This window comes from Oreochromis aureus, linkage group 17 (genome assembly GCF_013358895.1).
Source record: "Oreochromis aureus strain Israel breed Guangdong linkage group 17, ZZ_aureus, whole genome shotgun sequence".
NCBI lineage: Eukaryota > Metazoa > Chordata > Actinopteri > Cichliformes > Cichlidae > Oreochromis > Oreochromis aureus.
In genome coordinates, this window is record NC_052958.1 from 10,545,180 (window position 1) to 10,572,500 (window position 27,321).

The 27,321-nt window shown below is 39.2% G+C and overlaps 1 protein-coding gene across 6 annotated transcripts in view; it reads right to left on the reverse strand.

Annotated features, from left to right (window-relative positions):
• LOC116309847 (ELKS/Rab6-interacting/CAST family member 1-like) overlaps positions 1-27,321 on the reverse strand; it is a 143,558-nt gene that overhangs the window by 69,041 nt on the left and 47,196 nt on the right. For all 6 annotated transcript variants that reach the window (XR_004198664.2, XR_005608862.1, XM_039601153.1 and 3 more), the window contains 4 exons: positions 24,893-25,033; positions 22,050-22,243; positions 4,487-4,622; positions 1,730-1,861 (listed from right to left, as the gene is read on the reverse strand). Coding sequence is in view for 4 of the 6 variants with exons in the window: in XM_039601153.1 (XP_039457087.1) it covers positions 1,730-1,861; positions 4,487-4,622; positions 22,050-22,243; positions 24,893-25,033 (603 nt within the window). In the remaining 2 variants the exon portion in view is untranslated. The remainder of the gene's footprint in view (positions 1-1,729; positions 1,862-4,486; positions 4,623-22,049; positions 22,244-24,892; positions 25,034-27,321) is intronic.

Below are 27,321 nucleotides of genomic sequence, written 5' to 3' on the forward strand. Positions count from 1 at the left end.
TGCTACTGACTCTTGTTTTGAGCTTCTGGTACCCCTGGTGCTGCTAATCAGGTGGCTGATTGGCACCTGATTAGCAGCAGCTGCTAGCACCCTGCTACAGCGGGTGATCCGGATGGGGCCCGTGCCATAGGGCAACTTCAAGCTGGTGTTCCACAAAATACAGATTTCTTTACTTTGTGTGATGAGTTTATTACCATTCAATGTTGCCATGGGCAGTGTGTCAAAGAATGGAAAAGACCTTGCAGATAACACACAGAAGAGCCAGTATTTGACTGGCAAGTATGATAACATGTTGGTAAAATACAAAATGAAGATTTATTAATGTTCAAGCACCACAAAAGGCATCTATACTGCTGGGAAAGCAAATAAATGTCAATTACCTGAGCCATGCTCCAGCTAATGGTTTTAGAATAAAACTCAATAAACTACATTTCCTAATTAGAATATCAGATATTCACACATGTTCGTTTCTTGCAACAAAATCCCAGAGAGTTAAATATCTAAATGCAAAATGCTATTTCTTCTTGGTTGCATCATTACATCAAAAGGCAAATTCAACCTGTCGTACGCATCATCTTAAACATATTTTCCTGTTGCACTAAGCACCTTTGAAAACTTCCTGATCCTGACTAGAATCTGAAACATAAAAACAAGACTTAGCTCTTTCACATGGATCTGAAACAGCTAAGTCTTATTTCACCTGTAATTACTATTCCGGATAATAACCTATCATGTGTCTTGTCTTCGTCTATCTGCTTGACTTTGCCCATGATCTGTCTTTCCTCCGTTCCATCGCTCTGCCTGCTACTTGTTTGGCTCTGGTGCTCATTAACATTTACTGTGGGCAAGGATGTCAGCAAAATACCTCAAAAGTAAAACATCTGTTTGCATGCCCGTCTTTACATGTCGGTCCAGAAGTAGTCCGGTAAGTAAAAGCCAGAACAGGCAGCCAACATTTAGCAGGAGTAATAACAATGGAGTCCAGCCGTATTGCCAACAGCTACAGCCGACCGTGTTTTCTCAGGGCAGTTTTCATCCGTACAGCCCACACAGTTTTTTTCCCCCACTTGTCAAAACGCATCCAGGCACTGAGGAACATTTCCCATCTCTATGGCCTCGTTAAGTCACTGGTACCCAGGGGAACGACACATATGCACACTCCCTGTGGTCTGAGGTTGAATTCACCAAAAACCCTTCCGTTCTGAGCCTCCCTTAACACCGGTATGAGCTTTCCTTAGTGCCTCAATATAGATAAAACACATTACAAATTGGAGTGGTCAGCTCGCGCTTCATTTGAAAAAGCTGTTTGTGTGTTGCAGGCTAAAGTGGACAAAATGCAAGCTGTTCTTTAAATAGAGATGTATTTACCTCCCCTGCAAATGAAGAGTGACTGGACATACGCACACACACACACACAGAGCCACACCTGAATGAGCTCAGTTGGGAAGTGTACAGCTACTGCCATTAGCCACTTTTGGCACTGCAATGTTTAGCTATGTCAAAAAGAGTTTTTATGTAGCTTTAAATATGTTTGCCCATATGTTATTTCATCATATGTCCAAATGTGCCACAAAGCGAAGGAATGAATGAGGAAAATCCTCAGAAGTGAGGACATTTGTGTCTGTTTGAGAAAATAACTGATAGGGGTTGAGTTTAAGGAAAGGTTTGGGTCCTTATACATGCAGTTTCATGCGTGCGTGCGTGTGTGAGCAACTGAGAGAGACCGTACTTGCTTCTCGGCCTGTGTGCGTGCCTGCTCCTCCTGGGCGAGCACCACCTCCCTCTCGGCTGTGATCTGAACGCTTTCTCTCAGCGCTTCCTCCAGCTCCTCAATGCGCTCCTCCTTCTGACGGAGAGAGTCCTACAAAGCAAACGTATGGAAGAAAAGAGTATTAGTAGATGAAAAGGGGATCCCAAAAGTTAGAACAAATAATCTTGTCTCAGGCGTGAACGTCTGAACCAAATTTTGTGCAAATCCATTAAAAAGTTACAGCAACTTTTCAGCCAAAACTGCAAATGTAGCTATGATGGGAATAGAGAATAAAGTCACTAAACTTAGTGGGATTCATCATCTGGGGACCCTTAATGTTAAATGCAGAATATATATATAGAAAAATATATTCTATGTGTGAGTGATGGACATATATAAAACCAGATATATGTGCTTTAAAATTAAGACTTTCACAATTTTCTGATACCTATGGGCTACATTTGTTTTTTTAAAGGGAGTCACTGTGCAAATTCCAATGACATATTTTAACTTGGACTCTAAAGTGTTTTTTTATTATTATTAGTTCACAATACATCGTATTTGTCTTATATTGGGAATTAGTGCAACCCTTTAGCCATCCTATGCCTAAATCAAGCCGTTTCTACTTCATTATTTCTCACTAACACAAGATTTGAGTAGCAGGCAGATGAGGCATCAGTGCTCTGACTGTGCCTCGAGATGACCATATAAAAGTCTCACTTTCACACAGAGCCAAGAGTAACAACTGAATCATATTAAAAAGGAATTAAATGGAGTGTTTAGAGCAATCCTAAGCCGGAGCTTGTGGCTCACAAAGATGACTGTATGATTGTGTTTTTAATTTCTCCAAGCTATTTTGGAGTAGTTGGATCTAATGAGTATAAAAGCTAAGCTTCATCTTTGAACATGCAGTTGTTACGTACTGAATGATGTATAAGAAAAGTCAATATGTCATGTCCCCATGGGACGAGGCTGAGGCTTAAGATGATGCAAAAACTGCTCAGAAATTGCTTGAACGAGGTTTAAAAAAGCCTCTGAAGTGCTCATGTGGCCTAGGATAATTGGAACAAGCACAACCCGTGGAGGTCCGACCCCACAACAAGCAGGACCCAAAGGTTGTGCTCCGAACGCCCCGGTGCCACACAGCACCAGAGATCCATACTCCAGTGGGTCAGAGCTGCACGGGCACCAAACTTTTAGGCAGGTGGTCAATTAATCTACATCATAACCTTTCTTAACTCAGAAGTTTCTTACCATCACAACGTACCTACAAATGTCTTTTAGTAATTTTGTATTTGTGAGTAAATGACATGGCTAACTCATCTGGTTTTGTTTGACATCCATCATATAATTATAACGTGCTCTGAATTTTCTGTAAAAGCAGCTGCTTAGCATGCCCCTAGATTAAAACACCCTGGACACCCCCTCCCATTCATGTTTGCACAACCAGAACAAAAGACTCAGAAACAAAAAGTCTGATTTCCATCTCCCTCAGACGATTGTGATCACACATGAAGCTGTTTCTAATAACATGACTACATGAACTTCCCACCAATTCCCCAAAAATAAGATTTATTTTTCTTCTTGCCAGCCAACTGACTTTGCTGGTTAAATTAGAGCTGAATGAATAACTACTGGGAACGGGGTGAGAGGGAGGGGACACTGCAGTGGCCATGAACAAACCTCCAGAACATCTCCAACACATGTGCTGAAAATCTCAGTCGTCACTGTTCCAACATTACTTGGTGTCTAACTATGCAGACTGAGATGGACTTTAATTCAAAACTTCTTATTTGTATTAAATGAAATTTATTGTCTGAATTACTCTCAGGTTCCATTTACAGTCTGCAGTGCTGTTTGAGCTGTGCATAATGACTTAGCACTGACACACACCAGTTATGGTTGTAACCACTGCGGTCTCATATGTCTGAATGACTCACATAACCATCAGCTCATCTCCTAACCACACGCATACACATGAATGACAACTTTTGAACTCCTTTAACCAAAGATCAATCATAGCTAGAGGGTGCATACACATATGCATTGAGTATTTTCATCTGCCTATAATCAGAGAGGCCACTGAGGTAAACAATTACTGGAAGAGGAGGAGGAAGATGGACAGGAGGGGGGAAAAAGGGAAAAGAGGAAGTGTGGGAATGGTAGGAAGAAAGGATGAAATTATAAAGAGAGAAAAGTGAATTGAAAGAAAAATTACATTCTGCAGATATATGAAGAAAACCAAAGTTAGAGTAATCACCCCACATATGTTCATCTGACACGCCCAGCACAGTTGGGGGGTGGGGGGGTAGCTCCCAGATCCCGGGAACCATTTTAAAACCCCACAGCACTCATTTGGCAGCTCTCTTCTTCCTCCTCTAATCACCTCTCCACCTATTTTATCAAACTTTTTCCCCTCTTCCCACCATTTGTTATCTCCTCACCTCTTCTCTCTCCATCTTCTATCTGCTCTCCCTGTCAATTATCCTCTTCAGTTATCCCTCTCACACACTCCCCGACTGAGAGCTGCATCATGTGTGTGTGTGTGTGAGAAAAAGTTTGACATTGCCTTAGGCTGCTCCTTGTCACATTATGATGATACAGTGTTGTTATAGCACAAAATATTCAAAGGACACCGAGAAGGAGAAAAACTTTTTCACCCTCTCATTTCACCCCTCCAACTTTCTACAGCTCTCTTTCTCCTCCTTCCTGCTTCCTCCTCCTCCCCCTGCATACCTTTATCTGCAGCGAGCTTTCGTTCAGATTGTCCTCTCTCTTCTTGGCCTCTTCCATCAGCTGGGCATTCCTGCTCTTTTCCAGCTGCTCCTTGTGCTTCAGGTTGGCCACCTTCTTTGATTGGTCCTTCATCTGTCTGTATAGACACAGAAAAATACAAAATAAACCCACAATCACCACTATAAAAAAAAATAGGCTAAAAATAGAAATGAGATTTGTAATTTGGGCTCTGTACAACACCACAGTGGATTTTAAATTAAACAATCAATATGTGACTAACGTGCAGACTTTCAGCTTTAATTCAAGGGGTTTTATAGAAGTTCTGCATTAAATGTTTAGGAATTAGAGGCATTTTTTTCCATAGTGCCCCATTTTCAGAGGCTCTAAAATAATTGGACAATTGCCTGACAAGATTTTCATGGTCAGATGAGGCCTGTTCTTGGTATTTCATGACAAATCAACAAGAAGCTCTTCAAGAGCGCAAAACTCCATATTTACTTTTAAGTGAGTAGTATTGTATTTTGTATATTTGTATATCACTTCGTTTTCTTTATTCTTTTTAAATGTTCTTTAAGAAGTTTGCAGTGTAGTAACAACCAGAAAAGGGCCGCATGACACAAGTTTATTTTGATTACATGAATATTATGTAGAAGTAGATAATGAATAATAAGTATCTATTTGTAATTAATAACTTGAGCTTATTATATCATATTATACAACAACAGTTCTCTAACTGACTACAGTAGGCCGCCATTTCTCTCTCTTTCTTTAAAGATTGACATTGTGGGGTCAATTTAAAAGAAAGGCAGATGAAATTTTAAAGTGAGAGCAGTCCTCTCAGAATTCCTTCAAAACTTTGCAAGCTAACGCAAACACCGCCAAAACAAAGAACCTCCTCCGTGGAGGGAGATGACAGAATTATTTCCATGGTTAAGAAAAACAGCTTCACAACACAATACAGAGCTCGTTGTTGGCATATTTTCTCATGTCTGAACACGGGAGTCACAAGACTTAAGGCAGAGAGGATTATTGCCACCTGAGCTTCAGCTGATCACTACAGTGAGTGCTCACCCATATCAAAGTTAGTGATAGCAGCTAGCTAACCTTATGCAAGTGTGTAACTGTAGTTCTGCTAGCTTGCTTCGTTAGTTTCCAGAACATGTCCAAATAAAATGTAAAATCTAAGTGATATTACAAAAAATTCAAGGAGCCAGAAATGTGGCTTGGCTGTAGAAAATCATAAGAACCTCTTTACCTGTCTCTAAGATCCTGATAATGTAAGTTGAATATCCACAAGTGCAAGACCATCCTTTTGTACTAATTCCCCTAAAATAAAGACTACCTAAAATATACTTTGCTGAAAAAGGCAGCATTACTGACCATACGTCCTTATAACCCAAAGCCCAAATTAGAAAAGCTTCATGGCATCACGCTGAGAAATTGCTGTTTAGAATTATGTAATTTCAAAACAGGCGCAAATAGGTAAAAGTAAGTCTCTCTGCCAGATCATACCCACATGTATACAGACAGACTGAATATGCTGGTGTTTACAGTTAAAGGCAAGAAGCCTGGGTGATACAGTAAGACTGTGCGATTCTTTGCAGTACAATGTAGTAATAAAATTCCCTTGGGCTTCTATAATGTACAGATCAGTAAAGAAATTCAATGAAAAGCTATGAATCAATGACAAGATGACATTTTTGATTTCTGCACGGTGGGAAGCACGGGGGTCTTTTCACAGAGGGATTACCGTGTGTCGGGAAGCAGAGTCTAAATCATCATCTGGGAAATGAAAGGAGACAGAGTGCGATAGTGAAAGACGGAGAAACAGCAGAGAGTAATTCCTCCTGGGAGAAGAATGGTTCGAAGAGTTTAATCCCTGTTTAAGCTTTCTGCAAGCCTTTGTGACTGTGTCACAGAACTATCGGCTATCACACCAGCTTGACTTGATCTGGACCTTTCATACCTTTCATGCTGCAGACATACACAGATGTGGAGTAACTCAAGCTAATGCCAGTAAGGTTTAACAAGGTCTACTGAATCATGACATAGATGAAAGATAAGTCAAACACGAAGGGTGAATGTGTAAGCATAGATTTGCCAGCGCATACACACTGACATTTCCATGAAACCAGCACACGTCCAACAAAGACAAAACTAAAGCGCTGACCAGCACAAAAGAAGGCGATCAAACTCAATAAAAGTCATTGTTCTCATACTATATATGTCCTTGACTCTTTTTTATGTTTACATTTTGCACAGTAGGCGTGCCTTCACTGTACAAATGTTTATGCATATGTGTGTGTTCCTGTTCTAAGTTTTTACAGGCTTGTAGATAAATCTTCATATCTGTGGCTGCAGCTGCCAGTAAAAAAGACCTCCAGTGAGGGGAATCCAGAGCGTTTGCTCTCATTGTAAATCCTTTTCAACAGCCGTGAACTGCATACTTTGTTTCCGAAGGTGTAAACAGGTTCACATGACCTTTGACCTTAGTCTGTGCACTACAAATCTCCAAGCTTAACTCTGCACATCTGCACTGCTGCGATCCCACAGTTTACTTTAGTGAGAAACATCTGTCTGAATTAATGAGTTCAGGTTTATTTGTTTACATATAGAGTAGTACACACATTATAGTCTGCATTCAATTCTAACCTTTCCTTCATCGTTCTCATCTTTCATGTCTCTTTAAGCTACAAACTAGCTGCTATTCTAATTTAAACTAGCTAAAAATAATGAGAGTAATCCATCAAATATCATTGCCAGAAAGGTTGAGAAATGTTATTGGCAGTAAAAGGTATTATAAAATCCTCTATGTGTTTGCTAAAAGGTCCAGGAGGCCTGATTCCAAACTGTCCAGAGAAATTTGTAAAGTTGTAATAAAAAAGACTAAATCTAATGATAGAGCCAACATTATGCTGCTGCACCTGGCTGTTTAGCACTCACTGAATAACCATTAGTGTGCTAAGATGTGCGTGTATGTTAAAGAGCATGCATGTGTGCCTCATGTGCTTTTAGGGGTTCAAATATTAAACAGAAGGCAGATGTAGTAAGCATGCATTATCTATGTTTTTCCTTTAACTTTGCACCATGATTGGGAGATAAAGTTGTATTAATATGTTTGGGACTGATGTTTTTTGTGCTATACGCCCATGTGTGTGTAACAGGTCATAAACAGGCAGGAATGTTCCTATTGGAGGATTTCCAGGAAGCTTTCTGAGGTTTCTGACCTTCATGCTGCATTTACTGTACATATGTGAGAGTGCATGTGGAAAAAGACTTTTATTTTTCGGTGTTTCCTAATCACTCAACACTCGGTCCCCTGTCTTTTCACTTTTTCTAATGCTAAACACTTGTTTTGCTTGCTTTTCAGCAAATGTAGGTCATTTGCATTGGTAACTATCACACATTCGCATCAAACTGTACCAACTTCATCCTCCTCCTCCTCTTCTCCTCTCTCATTGAAATTTTCTTGCTTGCAAAATCCATTTCCTCCCACTTACATGCCAATATTTTGCATGTCGCATTAGAATTACATGCATGAAAGCAATTATTTATTTGCACTGAGCCAATGTTGGAGGACAAATGTACCGCTTCTCTTTCCTTTCGGGGTTCCTTTCCAAATGCAACATAACTTTTTCCTTTGGATAAATGCTTTCATCAGACCATAGACCATTTCTATACTCTCTTCTTCTCCCTAGCTCTTCAATCTCCCTCTTTTGTCATTTCCATATCTAGTGCTTTCCCTTCTTTCCAAACTCCTTGAAGGAGCCAAAACAAGCTTTTATGCTATAATGATTATCATGTGAATATAAATCATACTTAATATGACATTCTTCCTCACAAGTATGCTGCACCTGTATGTTATAGTCCCTCTAAATGGTTTTAGATGTAATTTATAAAGATCAAATGTCTTTGGGGTTGTGTCAGGAGCATAAAAATCTGCCAAATCAACCATGTGGAGCTACCTGCTGTGGTGACCCCTTTGTGAATAAGAGAACAGCTGAAAACAGCTTTATCAGACAAGACAAGGTAACAAAATAAGTTAGAAGTTATGCCTGGAACTAATAGTTACTGTGAATCTTGACTGAATAATCTGCAGTTCATTAAAACAAAACAAAACAAACTAAAAAACCCAGACACAGTACAGTAGATCTTTTATCTGGTAGGTTAGTTAAAGGTAAAGGCACCATAAAAGGGAATACAGTTTATAGAATCATTAGGTGTACTCAAATGGCCTCCATGGTCATCAGATCTCAATCCAACAGAACACCTTTAGGATATGGTGGATTGGGAGATTCCCATCATGTATGTGCTGCTGACGAATGTGCAGCAACTGCGTGATGCTGTCACGTTAGTATGAAACAAAATCTCTGGGGAATGTTGCCAGCAGCTTATTGAACCTGTGCCATGAAAAATCAAGAAGGGCAAAAGGCAGTTCAAACAAGGTGTATCTAATGAAGTGGCCAGTGTGTATATATCTAACAAAAATGTGTCAGTTCATTTCTTTCTTTATATTTCTCCTCTCTCTGTATTGAATAACAAACCGGGAGTAATGTGAATGTACTGTTTAAAAAAAACTGTAGTTTGCATTTTACACGTTTAAGTAAAAAGCAGAACAACTTCACTCGTTGCTCGGTGAACTTTCTGCCTCGGCTCAGCGGAGGCTCAGTGCCATTCCAAGTTGTTTTAATATGTAAAATACTTCCTTTTCCCTCCCTCTGAAATCATTTTCAACAACTGCTGCAAACCGCTGGAGGAGGAGGCGGAATCACAGGAGAGCTCACTACCCACAGCGCTGTAAACACCACATACAAATGTGCAGTGAAACCACGTCCGCACACACACAAAATACGCACATACGCAGTTATACACGGGGTCGTGTTCCAAACACAACCTGCTTTGTATTAGATCAAATCTCCGGCTCGGACCACACACAAATATTTGAAGCACCCACGAGCAGTTGTGTACATACAGAGTTGTGAGCGCAGCATCGCGTAACACAACAACAAGCACCCATTTTCCAACATTCCCACATAAATGCACGTAAACAAACACGATGACACACAAGGTAAACAGATATTATGTGTTAACATTCATACACACACACACACTGATATACTTGTTGACAGGATTTTGAACTTCCCTAATTCTTCCAACCCCCACCCAAAATATCCCCAAGCACTGACCATACACACACACACACATCTAATCATACAAACACAAATGTACAACGCAGTCAAGCCTTCATTAAACCTTAGAGTTGTACAAAAAGGATATACTGAATATTGGTGATAATTAGCAGGAAAAATGAAAACACACATGCACACAGACAATCTCACAAACTTCAGTAAACCTCAAACCCTTAAAAAAAAGAAAAACTTTTCAACCTCCCTCATTAGCATGTTGCTGATATTCAGGGACCCACATTAAGGTAGTATTAATATTACATTTGGAGTCCTGTATAAATATTTGATCAGAAATGCTCGCGGGCCTCATGTATGTTTACTGCACATAGTTCGCCCAACATTAACATCAAGGATTTCCTTTTAAGTATTTGGAATTCAGTATTTCCTTTGAAAATACAGGAAACATTGGTCTGCTTCACTGAGCCCATAAAAACTATAAAATACAGAAAAGAAAAAAAACAGCAAAAACATAATAGTTGAGTCTTTCCTGCTGTCGATGTGGTAGAAAAACATTTTGGAGGAATAAAGAAAGAGGTAGTTATTTTATGACTTGAGAAACGACTCTAGAAAATCCCTCAGGTAGAGGGTAAGTAAATTTGTGAAGTAAATAAGGAGTAAAGGCAGCTAAGACCCGTGTGCATGTGTCTACAAACCTTCACAGTGTGAGTTACTGGAAACTAACTGTAAAAACACTGTGATACAAACAGAAAGAAATCGCATCTGTCCTTATGAAGATAAATCATATTTAAAGGGTATATCTAAACCAAAGTGTTTTGGTAATAGTAACAGTGTAAGCATGTGACAGAGAGCCAGAGTTGATCTTGGCAGTGTCTTTGTTTAACATGGAGAACCGTGAGGTCCCGGAATTAAATGCTGACGCTCTGTTTCTAAGTCTCATATTCATCTTTTGATGAACTTAGCTGATCCAAACTGAGATTTTATTATAGATGAGTCGACTCACATTTAGCTCTGTATCTTAACGGTGCTTTTAACTCAGTGCATAAAACATAACCACACAGGGAAGGGAAATAGAGTTGCATTCCTTTTCTAAAACAACCTTACGAAGCACAGTATGAGGAAAAACATACATTACAATGAGTATCGGTAGCACTTTATGATAATGTCACACTAGTGACAAATTCATCATTTATGTCACATTACGCCCCCTTAGTATGCCATTTATAAATACAGGTATTTTACTATAACTACGATTATAATTACTATTAGCTGTGATGTAGTAGCAGTGTTAGCTGTACATGGTGTAATGGATGGGTGGATAAACATCTGTATTTATAAATGGCATACTAAGGAGGAGTAATGATAGATAAATGATGAATAAAATAGTAATATTTTACATTACTAATGCTTAAAAGCATGACATTATTATAAAGTGCTACCTGAGTATCTACTGTTAACTGTACTATAGGCTTGTGATTCTTGAACAAACAAGCTCTTAAACAAAATTTAAATGAGAATAAACAATTAATTGAACAATGTAATTATTCATAAATATTGATTGATTACAAGCGGAACATCAATGAAAGCGGCCATTTTTAGCTAAATTTGTTCTGTTGTTAAACGTCGTGTTGATAAGCTAAGTGATTGAAAAAGCTCATTGATCCAGCTGAAAAACACAGCCGAAAGCCTTTGTGTTGATTAAAGAAGCATTTGGTGTGGGTTGAGTGATGGTGCCTCCATTTAGAAAAAGCCAAAAAGCAAGATTTCATACTATAGTGTGTGATAGTTTGCGAATGACGTAGGACAATCTTGATCTTATGAGTACCATATAATGACAGGTACTATCCTCACATCCACCTGAGGAGCTACACTATAGGACAAAGATATCGGGCCACAGCAGTCTGCCTTTACAAACATTTCTGACGGAATGAGTGGATAGGAAATTCTGACTAGAAAATTTCTTTCCTCCTAGATATTCCAACTGTTTGAACCGTAAGCGGTATTATTGCAAAGTGGAAGCATTTAGTAACTCAGCCACAAAGTGGCAGATCACGTAAAGTTACAGAGCAGGGTTGGTGAGGCGCACCATGTGTAAAAGTTGCCAGTGGTCTGCTGACACAATAACTGCGAGTTCCAAACCACCTCGGGGATTAACATCAGCACGAAAACTGCACCCTGGGAACTTCATGGCATGGACTTCCATAACTGAGCAGCTCCTGGTAAGGTGTAATGTGTAGGTGATCAAGTACTTGTATTTCTTAAACTAGACACTAGGATATATTTACAGTTGCACACTGGGTTCTCCTCCTTCTCTACTAGGATTTCACAGTTTGCTCTGTTCTGTGGAGAGACATGTAGACACCATTGCATTATACTGTTTTTTGTCTTTTTGGCCATTTTAGCTATTCTTTGGTCTTCTGTCTTCTTTACTATTTTAATCAGAATAGCAATTTTAAGATGGGGGATTTTGGAAGAAAGGGTTTTTTTTAAAGATCAGCTGCCTCCTAAACTTGCAAAACAATGTGCTACTGAACCATACCTCTCCCCATATATTCTAATAAAATAAATATTTTTTAGTCACTTAGACCATTTCGGATTATTTAAGTGGTAGTTAAAAATCAGATCTGTGAATTCTTTTTTTTTTAATTCACAGATTTTCTTATAGATTGGGCTTCAATGTGACTGCAGGGTTTTTAATTAGATAACTCTCAGCAGCAATCCCTACGGTATCGCTGTCACCTATTAGCAGGCAAATTCCTACTTGTGTGTGTATGTGTGTGTGTGTGAAAGAGAAAACAACAACAGCAACAAAAGAAGAAAATGTGCATGGTCTATGATAGTGTGCGTGTGTGTGTCTGCGCGTTGTCAGCCATTAGCTGACAAATCCCTGCACCACCTCAATGCTCAGGACCTCAAACAGATACACACACAAACACACATACCAAAGAAATTCCTTTTTAAGCTCCACAAACCTTGATGTCAGACATTTGGCAGTGGATGAGGAGTTCCTTAGCTCCACATGAAAACAACCCGTGAAAAAAAAAAGGCAATATGTGGAAAAAAACAAAACAAAAAAGCACAAAAAAGGACAGAAGACGAAAAGATGTCTTCTGTCGTCTACCAGACACCAAGGCAGTACTGTCTTTTCTTTTGTTTTTTTTCTCCCCCTCAAGAGTTGGATCACAAAAAAAACAAAATAACAGCAATGAAAAAGCTGACAAGTCGGCAGGGGGAACAGTGGCTCTAGAAGTTGAAAAAGAAAGAAAGAGCAAAGAAAGTGCTGGTACTGGGGAGACCTTAACAGCAGAGCTGAGCACACAAAACAGACCACCAGATTTATGCAGGAAACAGAAGGAAGAAGTGGTTATTATGTGGTTGATCACAATGCGTATGTCGGACAAATCTCAGTATATGACTTTGATATGTCGGTTTACAAAAAAAAAGGCAAATTCAGGATTTTGGTTTCTGCATGTTGGAATCTCATTACATTATGACGTCTTGAGTGGGGACAGGAATATTTAAAAGTTAAACAAGAAGGGAGTTTGGAAAGTTTGGACAATGAAACTCTAAATTGTATAGTTAAATGTTTTGGAAAATCAAAAAGATGCGTGATAGACCGGGTCATTATCCATGTATTTGTTTAAGCCAGTCACCTGCCAAACCCCAGTATTGCTTGTAGGACTGGATGCATATGCCAGTCAAATCCCTCAGCAGTTGGTTTAATTTCGCCAATTTTTGTATTACTTTTTTAAAATTGTTTTGCTTTTTCAAAGGACTGTCTCTTTGATGATTCTCCTCGGTAAAGTTCAGTGGGTTATAGTGCCACAAGGTGGTGCCTTCCTTCTTTTTGTTGTGTTGAACGAGAATTGAGAGTTGTAAACAGAGACTGAGGAAGGAAGGTAGAGCAGGTTCTCTATCATTTAAAGGTGGTTCAGTCTCTGCTCCTCCAGTTCACCTGACGTTTCCCTAAACTGCTCACAATGCATCCTATTGAAGTGCTTTCTTAACAGTTAAAAATGTTCTAAAAGTCAATAGATTAAAACACTGAATGGAAGCATGTGTGTGGGAATAAGTGAAGTAACAGCAGGAAAGCACAATATAAATATTGGTCCAATTACCATTCTTATCATGTATGGGTAGCAGATGTAGCATTGAGGAGAGCTACTATTGTATGGTCTATGCTTAATTCTGCAGAAAAAAGCACCAATGTGGAAATCTCTATTTCTCTGACCCAGTTAATGCCAGAGCTGGATAGACGATCCCCGTGAACAGTCACGTAAAAAAGTAAGTTTTCAAAGGCCTCTGTTCTCCTGTAAATAGCTAAGTACATCCTTAGTGCGTGCATAGGAATTAAGAGGCTAAGCATTTCATGACACTGTCCAGTCATTGTTCAGTTGAGTCATGAACTCCTCTGTATGCCAAAGTGTTTTGAGGCTAATTTGAGGACATCTATCTAAAGCTTTGCTGAAACTCGATCATGCAAGAGCACAATGATCCCAAGAACACAAGCAGAATGGATAAAAAAGAAAAGAGTCAAGGTGTCTCACTTGCTTACTTCCATTTACTTTTTACGGTTTAAAGTCTTTAGTTTCAGTTAAACATTTATACGTTTCAGTGTTTAAGTTCTTTATCATTACATGTGTGTTACTTATTAGGGGCAAGTTTTAATTCACAACAGGAATTATACATAAAAACTTCACTAACAGTGATATAGACGTGCCAATCTCAATGGATATAATGTATCAGTATTTTTCCAGGTGGGTTATGCTGAAACTTTTGATCAAACTGAGAAAGATTAAAAATGAGAACAAAAGGTCTAGTTTTATTTTAGCTAGCTCTGTAAATACATGTAGCCACAAGGCTAAAAACATTAGCATGTTTGTTGGCATAAATCAAATAATTTTTCACCAAAACATTGTGTCTGCTAACCTTTGCATCTTTGGGATAAGACACTGAATTTTTGTGAAATAGTGTGTCTTTCTTTGACTAGACTTCATTGACTGGAGTACATTTTTCATTTCAACAGAAAAAATCCAGCCAATTCTTCTGGTTTCTAGTCTTCATTCCAGCCTAAGCCAAGTGCCTACTTGTTCCAAAAACAAATGCTGTACAGACGTAAGAGTGGTCACTCTATTTTTATCTTTCATCTTCCACCCCTACACAAGTTAATGGTCAGATTGCAGCACTCGAGCCAATGTTGAGAGCCACACATTGGATCATGGACCAGTACCATTTATCAAATCCAAGATGAACAACTTAAAATTCTGTTTAAAAAAGGGCATCTTATCTGCTTAACAGTAGTGGTGTCAAGAACATGTGAAAAGTGGAGTAATTTCTTTAGAAGAGCCACACAGACAGAAACCCAACAGAGATAAAAAGACCTCTGAGCAAAAGTTCACAGCTGTCCAAGTTAATTATGGAGATACATTTTGCTCGTTTGCTGTGGTAGCCTCAAATCTGAAGTTATTAAATGAAGCTCTGGTATCAAAGTTTAACTGCTAGTGTGGTGAAGACTCTGGCAGGGTGTTATAATGGAAACTGAAAGGAAGAAACAATGTTTCCTCTTCAAAGCTGCACCAATGTGACAGCAAGAGTGAAGTGAAAGTCAAGGTGCCTCCTTCAAAGACAGACAGATATGATGAGAATTATTAAAATCAGAGTTTATGACAGAGTGAAGTAAGTGTCTTGATGCAAGGACACGCAGTATGACAATAAAGGAGAGAGATGAGAGAAATACAGGGAGAATGACGAAGGAAGAAAAATAGGCATGCTATACTAACCTTGAGGCAAGACTGAGTAGAGCGGGAGACAACGTTCCATTGGAAAGTTAAAAGAAAGGGAAAGAGAGAGAAGGAGAGGGAAAGGTGAGAGGGGAAACAGGAGTTGAGAGCTAGGTTAGCCAGCTTGATCAATCTTCAAAGCACAGGAAAGACATAAGAGACAAAAGAACAGACCGAGAGACATAATTACCCAAAGAGAGACAGCAGGCGGACACTAAGACAAGAAGACAGGCATGACCAAGCAAACAGTTAGGCAGGCAGACAGTCTCATAAAAACGGGTTAGACTCGGGCTTTTCTCCTCTCAGTACAACACTGAGGGCTATGAGAGGCCCGCTCAACTCAAATGACCCCTACAAACATTTAAGGGCACAATGACAAACCATGGAAAGTGAGCAATTAGCCAATCAAAGCAGAAGCTGAGGGCAAGCTCTCTATGAAATACTTCTTCAATGGTTCAGATTTTGTGGATGACTTCTTTTGCTTCCCACTGGGGCCACTTAAACAGTTCACCGGTTGTGGATTTGCAAAGTCTCAAGCAAAGGGTAACCAGCATGCAATCATTAAGACATGAAATCTTAAAGAAAATTCATTTCCTAAACTGGCATACCCAAAACGTTTTCCATGCAATAACTCCTCATAACTGAACTTTGACTGAGCATGCCAGAGACAAATTGTCCATTACTGAGGAATATAACAATAAACTTCTCTAATTTCTCACTACTCAGGTCTACACTCTACTTCTCGCCAAACCTCCTCCCGTTTTCTCATATTTCTCTCTTATCCGTTTCCCATTTCTGTCTTTTCTGTGAGTTCTGTTTTCTGTTTCCCTCTCCCTGCGACGCAGCCCGTTCTTTTCCTTCTCTGTACGTCTCCGCTCGTTATTCTGTTCTTTCTCGCTGTTTTTCTTCTTCCACCACGTTTCTTCCCCTTTCCTTTTTCTGTCCTCTCTACGTTTTCCACTCTTCCATCCAAATCCTTTATTTTGGCCATCAGGGCAGATTTTCAGCCCCATTTCCCCTCAGTGTGAAGTCACTCAGTCTGCTCCAATTACTGTCCTTGTTACTGAAATAAATAACCTGGTGCCATTGCAGCTGGATTTACACTACAGGGGAAACAGAGAGGCTTGATTCTTACCCTTGTTTAACCCACATCTGATCTTTTCATTAGTAATGCTCCCGCTGCTCACTTGTAGCCCAAGGTTAGCCACGGTGCCAAGCTAAGAATTGGCCTGTGGCAAATGTATTCTCCTCTGACATACCTGTTAGCTCCAGACAAAGATGATAATTCACAGCAGGCTTAGGCAGCTTGAGGATAAAATCAGCATTTGTACATACAAGGTTACAAGGTCATCGCTTGTGTTTCACAAAAGCCTTGTTACACAATATAAGGTTGCTATCTCAAGCAGGGACTGCAAGATAATTTTAACTATCTATCTGTTTAGACCAGCAGCTAAGTTAAAACAGCTCACTGGTATCTTGACCATTTAGCTCCCAAATCCTATCCTTTAACTTCAATGATTTATGTCCTATCAGATATAAGCAGCCATAACCAGAAACATCATAATAATCCTTAACATGGCAGTTATCAGACTTCTCCAGTCAAATTTCGAAAAGTAGACTATAAAGACAAAAATGTTATTCTTTCAATTCCGGTGCAAAAAACAAAGCAACTAGCCATGCAGTCTCCTTTTCACAAACATTTAGAATAACCAGTTCTTTTACAAAGTGCTCGCTGAATTAGAGCATGGGATACAATAATAACAAGTCAGCTGCAACAGGTTCCCTCCATGATATTTCACAATGAAATTTAGGTGGTATCGTTGGAAAGCATTTCGGAACCACAGCGACCAAAGCATGTAAAAGTTGACAACGCTGTTCTGACACACCCACTGCAGAGCTCCAAACCTCCTTTGGCATTAACATCAGCATAAAAACCGAGCACCAGCAGCTTCATAGCATGGTTTCTCTGAGCCAGTCCAACAGCTTCAACTGTGTGATGGCAGTCATGATGAGATGTAAGTAGGTGTTTTGTTTTTCTTGGCTCACTGAATCCATAAACTGAATTTGTGTGGCACTTGTTGGATGCTCTAGTGGGACTGAGTGGGGATGAGTGGCAAAAACAACTTCAAGAATGACTTTGTTCTGTTTGGGCCTATCCTAGATGATGTCAGAGTTTAGGGTAGCATAAGCAGCTCTGTCCCAAGCAGTGTTGGTCAAGTTACTTGAAAAAAGTAATCAGTTACTAATTACTGATTACTTCCCCAAAAAGTAATCCAGCTACTTTACTGATTACTTATTTTCAAAAGTAATTAATTACTTAGTTACTTAGTTACTTAGTTACTTTTTAAAAACACGATTTACAACCTGAATAGGTGATAAAGCGATAGATCTTTCAGCCCAATTCTACTTTTTCTGCATAATCCATCATACAAAACGTAATCAAATGGAAACGTCTCTTTTTAAAACTTTAAACTTTAAATCTTTTAACTTTATGCATCAAGCAAAAACTTAATTATATGCAACATTCTCTGACTGGAAGAAATTTCTTTAACATTTAAACCTATTTTCTGCACTTTCCAGCACATAAAATAAAAAATTTTTTGTGTTTACACTCACTCTTTCAAATAAATGCAAGTAAAACACAGCAGAAAATAAATAAAATCAAAGACTAGCGGTCCTGTTGCTCTGTTTTCACCTATAAAGCAGGAGTGGGTTAGGCGGAGGTTTACCCTGGTGCAGGTGTGCCGCAGCGGTCAGTGGAAGACTCCGCGAGTTTCTCTGTGAATTTCACATTACGTCGTAGCGCACTCGCTGCTTGCTTGGAAGTTTAGGGGGTTTTTTCGCTGTAAAAAGAAGTTTTCTTCCCACGCACAATAGACACTAATGTTTTTGTCACTTCTTATGGAATCAAACTCAAAATAAGGTCAGTACTTCCACGCTTTGAACGCTGCATGCTATACTCTCTCCCGCACTCGATATATTATGATCTGTACACAGCTGCTGTCACGAACGTCGCACTCGCTTACGTCACTGTCATGAGACATTCTCGCAAAAAATCACGGTTTTAGTAACGCAGCGTTCCTACGTGAAAGTAACGGTAATCTAATTACCGTTTTTACAATAGTAATCCCTTACATTACTCGTTACTTGAAAAAAGTAATCAGATTACAGTAACGCGTCCCAAGACAGAAAAAAATCAACTTTAGAAATGACAAGTGGAACTATTTTATATGTAATCTAAGAACTAACGTTTTAAGAGGCAAATCCTCAAAAGTAATAAAAAGGATATCCTGACATACCTTTTTGAGGTGTGTCTAGTAATTTGCGGAAACCTATGTATACAGCAGCACGATCTGATATCGTCGTGTTGGTGTTGTTCCCAGATCATCATACTAAATGTTGTTCCAGGATCAACATTGCAAGTGACCAATCAGAATGTTGTGACGTCATACTTTTGCGACTTAAAACCGCCGTAAAACAAAAAACTGTACTTAAGCTGTGAGAAACCGCCTCTGTCCACCGATCAACGGACCCTGACTAATCACTGAAATTAGCCATGGATAGTTTCCCTCATCACACCCCTAACAGCTAAATGAATCTGCTACATGATAAGATGTACAAAGAACTGCATATGCTCTGATATGACTGCTGTACAACACTTTACTTCACAGCAATTACTTTAAGAGCAAGTTAAATTTACTCATAAAATTCTACTTAATCTAAAATTTTGTATTAAAGGACATTTTTCTAAGTCTAAATGTAACACTTTTCCACTTACCAAGGAGCAGCTTTCAAACTCCAGATATTAAATATCACTTTTAAGATCCTTTTATTTTATTGTACCCTACTGGGATAATGAAACATCTTTCCATATAAAACCAATCTGCAATTTTAATTGCTTATAAAGTTACATTATAATGTTGTCTGTAAACTTAGTACTGCTGTAAATCTGCATCTGTGGCTACTGGCAGACTAAACATCACACAGACACACTTAAAACACACATGTTTGAAGTTACCCGGTGCTGAATTATTAATAGTCCTGTATTTCTACTGGCCAAACAGAGACGCAGTGAATCTCCCTGAAATCATTAACAACCATAAATCTCGCAGTCACATTGCTAAACGCACAGACAGACAGAGAAAAGGAGGCGAATCTAGAGTTGGGATGGGTGGAGATTGTGTCCAAGAAAGAAACTGGAGTAAAAGATTCAAGAGACAGCAAGCGAGTAGGCGCTGACAGACGGCATAAGAAAGTTCAGGCATAAAAAGCCATACAGAGAGAGGAAGACAGCCGGGCTATAGACACCATCTGGCCCATTTAACCCATGAAGATGAACTCTAATTTCACAAGAGCAATGCATTCTCCATTATGCAACAGGACCAACTAAAAATGCACCAAACACACCCTTAAAAAACTCAAACCACTAATATTGAACTGCTGTCCATAATATAAAGGCCATTGATTCTGCTTAAGCTGTTCTCATAACAAATTTCTTTACGTACTGGGGCTAAAGAGACACAGAGGCACAACATCAAACAGGTATTCAGGTAAACACAGAGTTAGGGAGGCATGCAGGCAGACAGAAGCTACGGGCAGAGAAATAATCAGATATAAGCAGAAAAGAAAGGCAGAATAAGAATAGCTATTGAGGTAGACATGGTGTACACAGGCAAGAAAGGTTGAGAGAAAGGTTAATCCAAAATTGCACAGCAAGGTGGAAAAGTAGATAGAAACGTCTGAAAAAGAGTCTGAAAAAGAGAACGATTGTGGTAAACTCTGCAAGTCAAGCATCCTCTGCTGAAAGTGAAGCAAAAGTGAAGCGAGAAAACAGAGCCACTAAATGAAAGAGTTGCATCATTGACAGGAACAGAGGCTCAAAGAGTTTCGGTGCTGTACAGCAACTTCGGTGCCAAACTGTGCCCTCATTTTACAAACTTTGGGGAGCTGTTTGGCTTGTCATACTGCAGTAACAGGCGACTAAGACTTTGTGCTCATGCCTAGATATGTAAGAGTACAACTAGCTCCAATTTCTGGACGTGGGAGAGAGAACAGTACAAGTACACCATAACAGAGAAACTCAGCGAGTAGTGATCCAATGCCGCAACTCTTTGATGGTGATTATTAGTGAACATACTCAGCTCTGTCCCATGTGGAAGAGGCTGGCAAATACAAGAAAACCTGACGAGAGAAGATCTTTTTCAGTGTTATACACAACCTATGATGAATGAAGTATATGTGTAAGATGCTTTCAGGCAATATTTTTATCCAATCAATCCAGATTTATGAATTTGTTTTGCATGTTTTTCATCTAAAATCCAAACTTCTTGCCCTGTGGCTAATGCTTCATAGCCTTTTCCACATGGGTGAGGGTTATTATCACTGTGCTCTTCTGACAAGCAAAGTGAGTTTCTTTCGTGCAGTGGTCAGACAAATAACTGACTGACAGAGCTGTCAGCCACTCACGTGCCCAGGTAGTCCCATACTAGCCCCCCCATTGGCTGCTGAGAGGCAGCCGGGGCAGGGGCCTGTTTTCGCGACTGCTGAGAACGCCACAGATGAGAGGCAGCAGGATTTCTGGGATGTTATGGGATGTTATGACCGCAAACACACAAAAAAAAACATAAACGCACTCACACCAATGAGGACCCACATGAATATACACATATTAGTGTATAAACATGGGAATAAGAAGGGGAATGGATGGAGAGATGAATTAGGGTGCAAGAAATAAAGCAGAAAATGGCAGGAGGAAATGGGAAGAAAAAGAGGGAGAGGAATGAGCCTGCGACAACTAATGAGTTTGTCTTACAGGAAAGATCACCAATGACTCTAATCGGCTTCAGATTCAGTCAGAAAATAAAAATAATGGGTGGTAAAGTGGAATCTGAGACAGTCTTTCACACAGCCTAGAGACAGGTCCGTGACACCCTGACAACCATAGGTTGCTAGGGAAAAATGTGTATTCCCTGATCGATGAGTGAGTGAGTGGCTGTCACAGTCGCAAAGAGGGTATTCCACCGAAAATCTCTTTGATTGCTAGAACACTGCTTTAGTCACCTGTAGTTTGCATCCAAGACGCCGATTTTGCAAACACTCATCATTATTCTCCGACCTTAGTGAAAGGAGAATCCTGAAGAACATCTGCTTGCAACACTTTGAGGGTATTTGTAGATAAATCTGCATCTTCCATGCAAACTACTGGCAACCACAGCAACCTGCTACAGACTAAAACACTCAGAGGGAGGTTATCAATGCAGCACCGCATGCTTCTTTGTGATCAATTTCATGCTAGCGGCTACCAGCAACCTGTCATGGAATATGGCGGAAATGGTGGTTACCAGGGGGTTACTACTGTAACTTGTTTCTAGACCAGCATGAATGAGGCTTTAGCGACTGATTTTACAGTCACTGCCAGCAAACTCCAGTAGCCGCTCACAGCAAGTGGAGGAATACTAATTTTTCCCTCGGGACCGATCTCCAGGCCTGTGTGACTGGGCCTTAGATAAACAATCATTTCACCAATAAACACAATTTATCCATTGATTTAGGTTAAAGGAAAGAGATACACAAGTATTAAAAGAAAACTACTCAGTGTCAAGAATTGTTTAATCTACCATATTTATCATCCTTTCTTACCTCTCTAGTTCATGAATCTTTTTCTCCTTGTCATTCTTTTCATTCTCCATCTCCCTGAGGATCTCGAGAAGTCGTTCCACCTCAGATTGGGCCTTCCCAGCCTCCTCTTTGTACCGGGTCACTTCCTGCTCAAGGCTGGAGATCCGCTCAGAGAGTTCAGCGTTGGCCTGAGACTCTGCCGCTGCACTCTGAGCCTGGAACAGGATTTAATTATTAAAAATAAACCAAGTGTTAGCTTTCAAAATGAGGTGACCACCACTCGATTGAAACGATAAACTCAAACCAAAAAAGGACGTGCCAGTAACAACATGTGTGCAGGATGAGCTGGATGGATTTTAAAAAGATGCATGCTTTTAGAAAATGTTTAGTGGAAGTGTTCCTCTTAAATAAAATGACATTTAGCTCTAAACATCAGCCTTTAGCGGTAAGATACAAGATTTTTATATATCAGATTTTAGATACTGTATTTACAGTAGCATATAAAGCAAACTGTTGAAATAGACACCCCAGTATTGTAGAAATTATGTACAAAGCATGTTACACATTTTTTTAAAGGGCTCTAATTGTTTCCAAATATTCCTAGTTTTTTCCCATGTTTTCCACTCCAAAAAACTTAGTTTTTTGTGGGCGTACACTGGCATAAAAAGCACATTTTTCTGTTTATTACTAGCGAGAAATGTGAAGACCTGTGGTGAATGTATGTGCGCATCCTTCACCTTAATTTAGCAGATTAAACACTTCACAGCATAACAATGGCTATTTGTAATGTAAAGGTTCTTATAAACAATATTTCTATTAAATTTCTATTATATTTACATACTTACATAAACAGTAAGTATTAATAACTCCAAATACTAATTCAAACAATTTATAGAAATCCAGATTAAAACACAAAATTATGGTAAAGAGAAAACTAAAAACAATATTATTTAAAGATATTACGGTGCTTCAGAAACTCTAACAGAGGTTTCCACAAATTCTGCCCCTTTCCCTGTGACTGTGTAAGTCATATTTATACAGAAATTGAAGGCACTTTTTTCCATGAGCCCATCATCCTCATGACCTGCAGGAGTCCAAAGTCAAATACAGCTGACTGCTTTAATATACCCAGTCACACATTTTTACTTTTCATCTGCACACTAACAATATCAGATATAGTCTGAACAACAGTATTTCTTCAGTTCTGAGCAGTCTCATACTCAGTGAAACACAATACTGTTTTCTTCTGAACATTTCCAACAGGTGTCTGGGATGCCAGGAGACAAACAACATAGGTTTTGCGGCGTAACATAAATTTTCATTAACCATTTGTATTGCAATGACTTCATTCTAGTTTTAGCTGATTGTTAGGGGGACTTTTCTTTCTCAGTCAGCTTACTGTATTTTTTCTTTTTTTGGTCCACATGTCTCTAACAAATCTATGATGGCCTCTTATAAACTTTTATAGATTTTAGATTTTCAATTGTATGATTTTCAAGATTAGAAAGGTGTGGTTCGAATGCTAAAAGCGTATATTTGTATCAAATTAAATGTCTCAGCTGTGAATATTTAAAGTAATGACTTTTAGGAATCCCATATGTTTGACACAATTCACCAAATCTAAGAAAGATGTCATCTAATAAACGTCTCCTATCGTTCTCACACCCATGTCAGACCATATTTTTAAACCACCATCTGCCTTAACCGCTCTGAAATATCTATTTCCCCATATTAAGCAGAAAGGGATGATGAGGAGAATATAATATAAATGAAAGTATTAGGCATATGTGTTTCACACACTCGCAAATTGGCACACATATAACATTAAAAAAAAGACAAAACCACAAGCTTCAGTTTCTGGTAAATATTAGCATGAACGAGAAAATGTGAATAAATTTAAAAAGCATCTAAGTTTTAGTGGCTCTCTTCTTTCTTCTGCTCTGTTCATCTAAACATAAGACACAGAAAATGTGAGAAGAAGAAAGAAAAAAAACAAAGACAAATACAACAAGTTATAACCAGCTTAGAGGTTAGAACAGCTGTGTATATTTCCCAGAAGTAAATGTTGCTCTTGGGATGGACTTAGCATGTGTGTGTGTGTGTGTGCGAATGCCTTGCTCCTACAATACATAAACCCTATTAGTTTTGGAAGTGTACAACAGTTTTCATAAGTCTTTATGTGGAGAGGAAATGTTTGAGAAGATCTGGGTGGAGCAGAGACAGAGAAAGACAAATAAAGGAAGAAAGAAACATCACGCACACAATGTCACATTCAGAATTTTTCCATCCGCGTTACAGTAAAAGAAAGAGACTGAAATCAAGTCTGATGAGTAAAACACCACACATTCCCCCTTTTCTCTCACACACATATACCAACACACATGCATCCAGAAACACACACAGCTCTGGATACACATTCGGCATGTGATGGTGTGCTGTCTTCACCAGTCTGTGAAAGTGACTGTAAGGCTGTCAGCAAGCTGTCACACACACAACATTTTATGGGCTGCTGTGTGGGAGAGAATACGTATGTGATATGCACACACACACACGTGCACGCACACACTCTCTGCCTTCCTAGGAAGGCGCAAAAAGAAATGAGAGGTTAGGTTTAGTTTTCTGCTGTTTTCCTGCTTTAACTGTGGCTACTCTAAACAGCTTTTCACCTCTGAGTTTCATACAGTAAATAATCATGTAGTCGTCAGGAACGAGCCAAGAAAATTCCACCTGCTTTTGTCTAAATGCGGCCTACAACAGGTGACATAAAATCCCTCGCTCTCTCTTTGAAAGCATCAGCGTTTTTGCTTTCATAGCTCTATGAATAATTTGCTGTTTACTTTATATTTTCAGCCTTTTCAGCTAACCTTCTTTAGTTGGTTCTCCAGCTTGATGCACTCCTCTTTCTTCTGCTCCAGATTTATTTCCAAACTTTTCAGCCTGTTGTCCTTCTTGAGAGTCGAGGAGGCCAAAGAGGAAGCCTTCTCTTTGAGATCCAACACTGATGTCTGGGTGGAGGAAAAAACGTTGGAGACAGCTCCTTAATAGTTATTACTTACTTAGCTTATTCTTCACACCCATTAGAAAAGAACACTGGATTAATTTAATTTTTTTATTTTTTCCAACCTATAACAATAATGTTATATTTAGCAAAAATAATTATTATGAGCTAGGGAAAAAACATTTGTGTGCTTCTGATTATATTAGAGAAAGAAATTCCTATTCATAATATGTGATATTAGACAAACAGATTTAAAGTGATAATAATCTGTAAGCCCTTCTTAAACCCTTCGGTCATGTACTCTGCTCCTTGTTTGTCATTACATTTCCCGTGACCTGTCTCTTTTCTCACTCTCAGGCTCAATCCATCTGTCTGTGAAGTCTCTCTTTCCCTTTCTTTTCTTGGGATTTCCTCTTTTGGTAGGGGCAGTGAAACAGAAACCAGTGAGACCAGAAGGAGAGACTGTCAGACGTGTAATTTTACCCATGACTGACAATACCAACTCTAGACTCCGGATCATCATGTTTGACTGGGCTTTGGTCACAGAAACCTTGCTCTGATTATATTTAGGTACGCATATATACTCCTGTTGTCAGACAAACCCCACATCTGTGTTTAGCAGCAGAGAGAGGAATGCTTGTTTTCTCTGAGAGTTTCCCATGTATTTCTGAAATTATATTATAGGACTGTGACAGGTTTTATGACCCCACAATCACTAAAATTAGTTTAAGGAATACAGTACAGTCAGGCAGGGTACAAAGGACTTTTTACAGTAACAAGTAGAAAACTGCCCATTTAAAGGAGCAGCCCAAGTTTGGTAACTTTACCTAATCAATTTCTTGTTAAAAAAGATCAATACAATTCTTCATATCAAGAATACAGTACCTCTATGCTAGCCAGCCAATACCATTCTACACATCCAAATGTGATTGCTTTACCCTGCTTACAATTCTTGCTTCCTCTGTAAGCAGCTTTGCAACCCACCTCAACCCCAGCTCCTCATTTTCATGCTGCATCTAACTTCATCAATGTCATGTCTGTTGCCTTCACTGTTTTTGTACTGGAATATTCCCACCTTGTGTTTTCCATGTATGCATAAGGAAATCTCATCAACCCATCATTGCAGATGGCAGCTCCTGCCTGAGTCTTGTTTTGCTAGAGGTTTCTTCCATTTAAAAGGGAGTTTTTCCTTCCCACTGTCGCCAAGTGCTTGCTCAAAGTGGATCATTTGATTGTTGGGGTTTTCTCTGTATTATTGTAGCTACCTTACAATACACAGTGCCTTGAGGTGACTCCTGTTTTGATTCTGCACTAAAAAAAACGGAACTGAAATTGAAGACAATCCTTTTTTTTTACAATAGGAAAACTGCATTTCTACATGTATTGCTTTCTAAAGTTCAATTCAGAATCAACAATTAACCTGACATTCATGTCTCTGCACCGTGGGAGGAAGCCAAAGTACCGAGAGAAAACTCATAAAGTTACAGGGAGAACATGCAAAGTCTACCCAGAAAGGTCCCAGTCGCTCACTGGATTAGACCCCTATATGCCTTAGTGAACTAACTAAGGCACATAGTTACATTTGCTCTTACTGCAAATCCTGCAGTAAACAATAGTTTAGTTTTTACGGTGTCCCTTCTGATAGTTGTGTTGCTTCTTAATTTGCTTTCTTGCCTTTTGGCTTTAAAGCAGGACCGTCAGTTACACTGGAATAGGCTTTTAAAAAATAAAATCTATGTTAAAATATTTATTTTCCTTAAAGTAGATCTTGCATGTCTGATGTATAAACTTAATATAAAATATGTATAAAGGTTATGCTTCAGACTCATGTCAAGCTGACATCACCTTGGAATAGTTTTGCTTAAATGATCTAGGTGGGTTTATAGAGCTCAAAATCGGCATAACGGGTCCCCTTGTAATCTCAACGTCATGAATTGGCTAATAGTAACTTTTATTCTGTTGTGCTGCAGGGTGAATAAAGAGAAAACAGAGTCTGAGAATGCTTTGTCATTCTCTGCATCTCTCTGTCTTTGCCTCTGCTGAGGTGTTTTGTACAAATCACAAAGGTCACAGGCAGAAAAATTCAGCTCTGATCATTGTTTCTTTTGGTTGTGGGCCTTGGATTTTGTTGTCAGGGAAACATGACTGTTTCATCGTTGTCCTTCAGCGAAAGAACTCTGGGAGGATTCAAGGTCTGCTCTACAGTGATAGATCAATCACATTTTCTTGACAGGAACACAGTGAAGAAGGAGAGAGAATGTGTTTTTCTGACTTTTAGCACAAATATGGACGTGT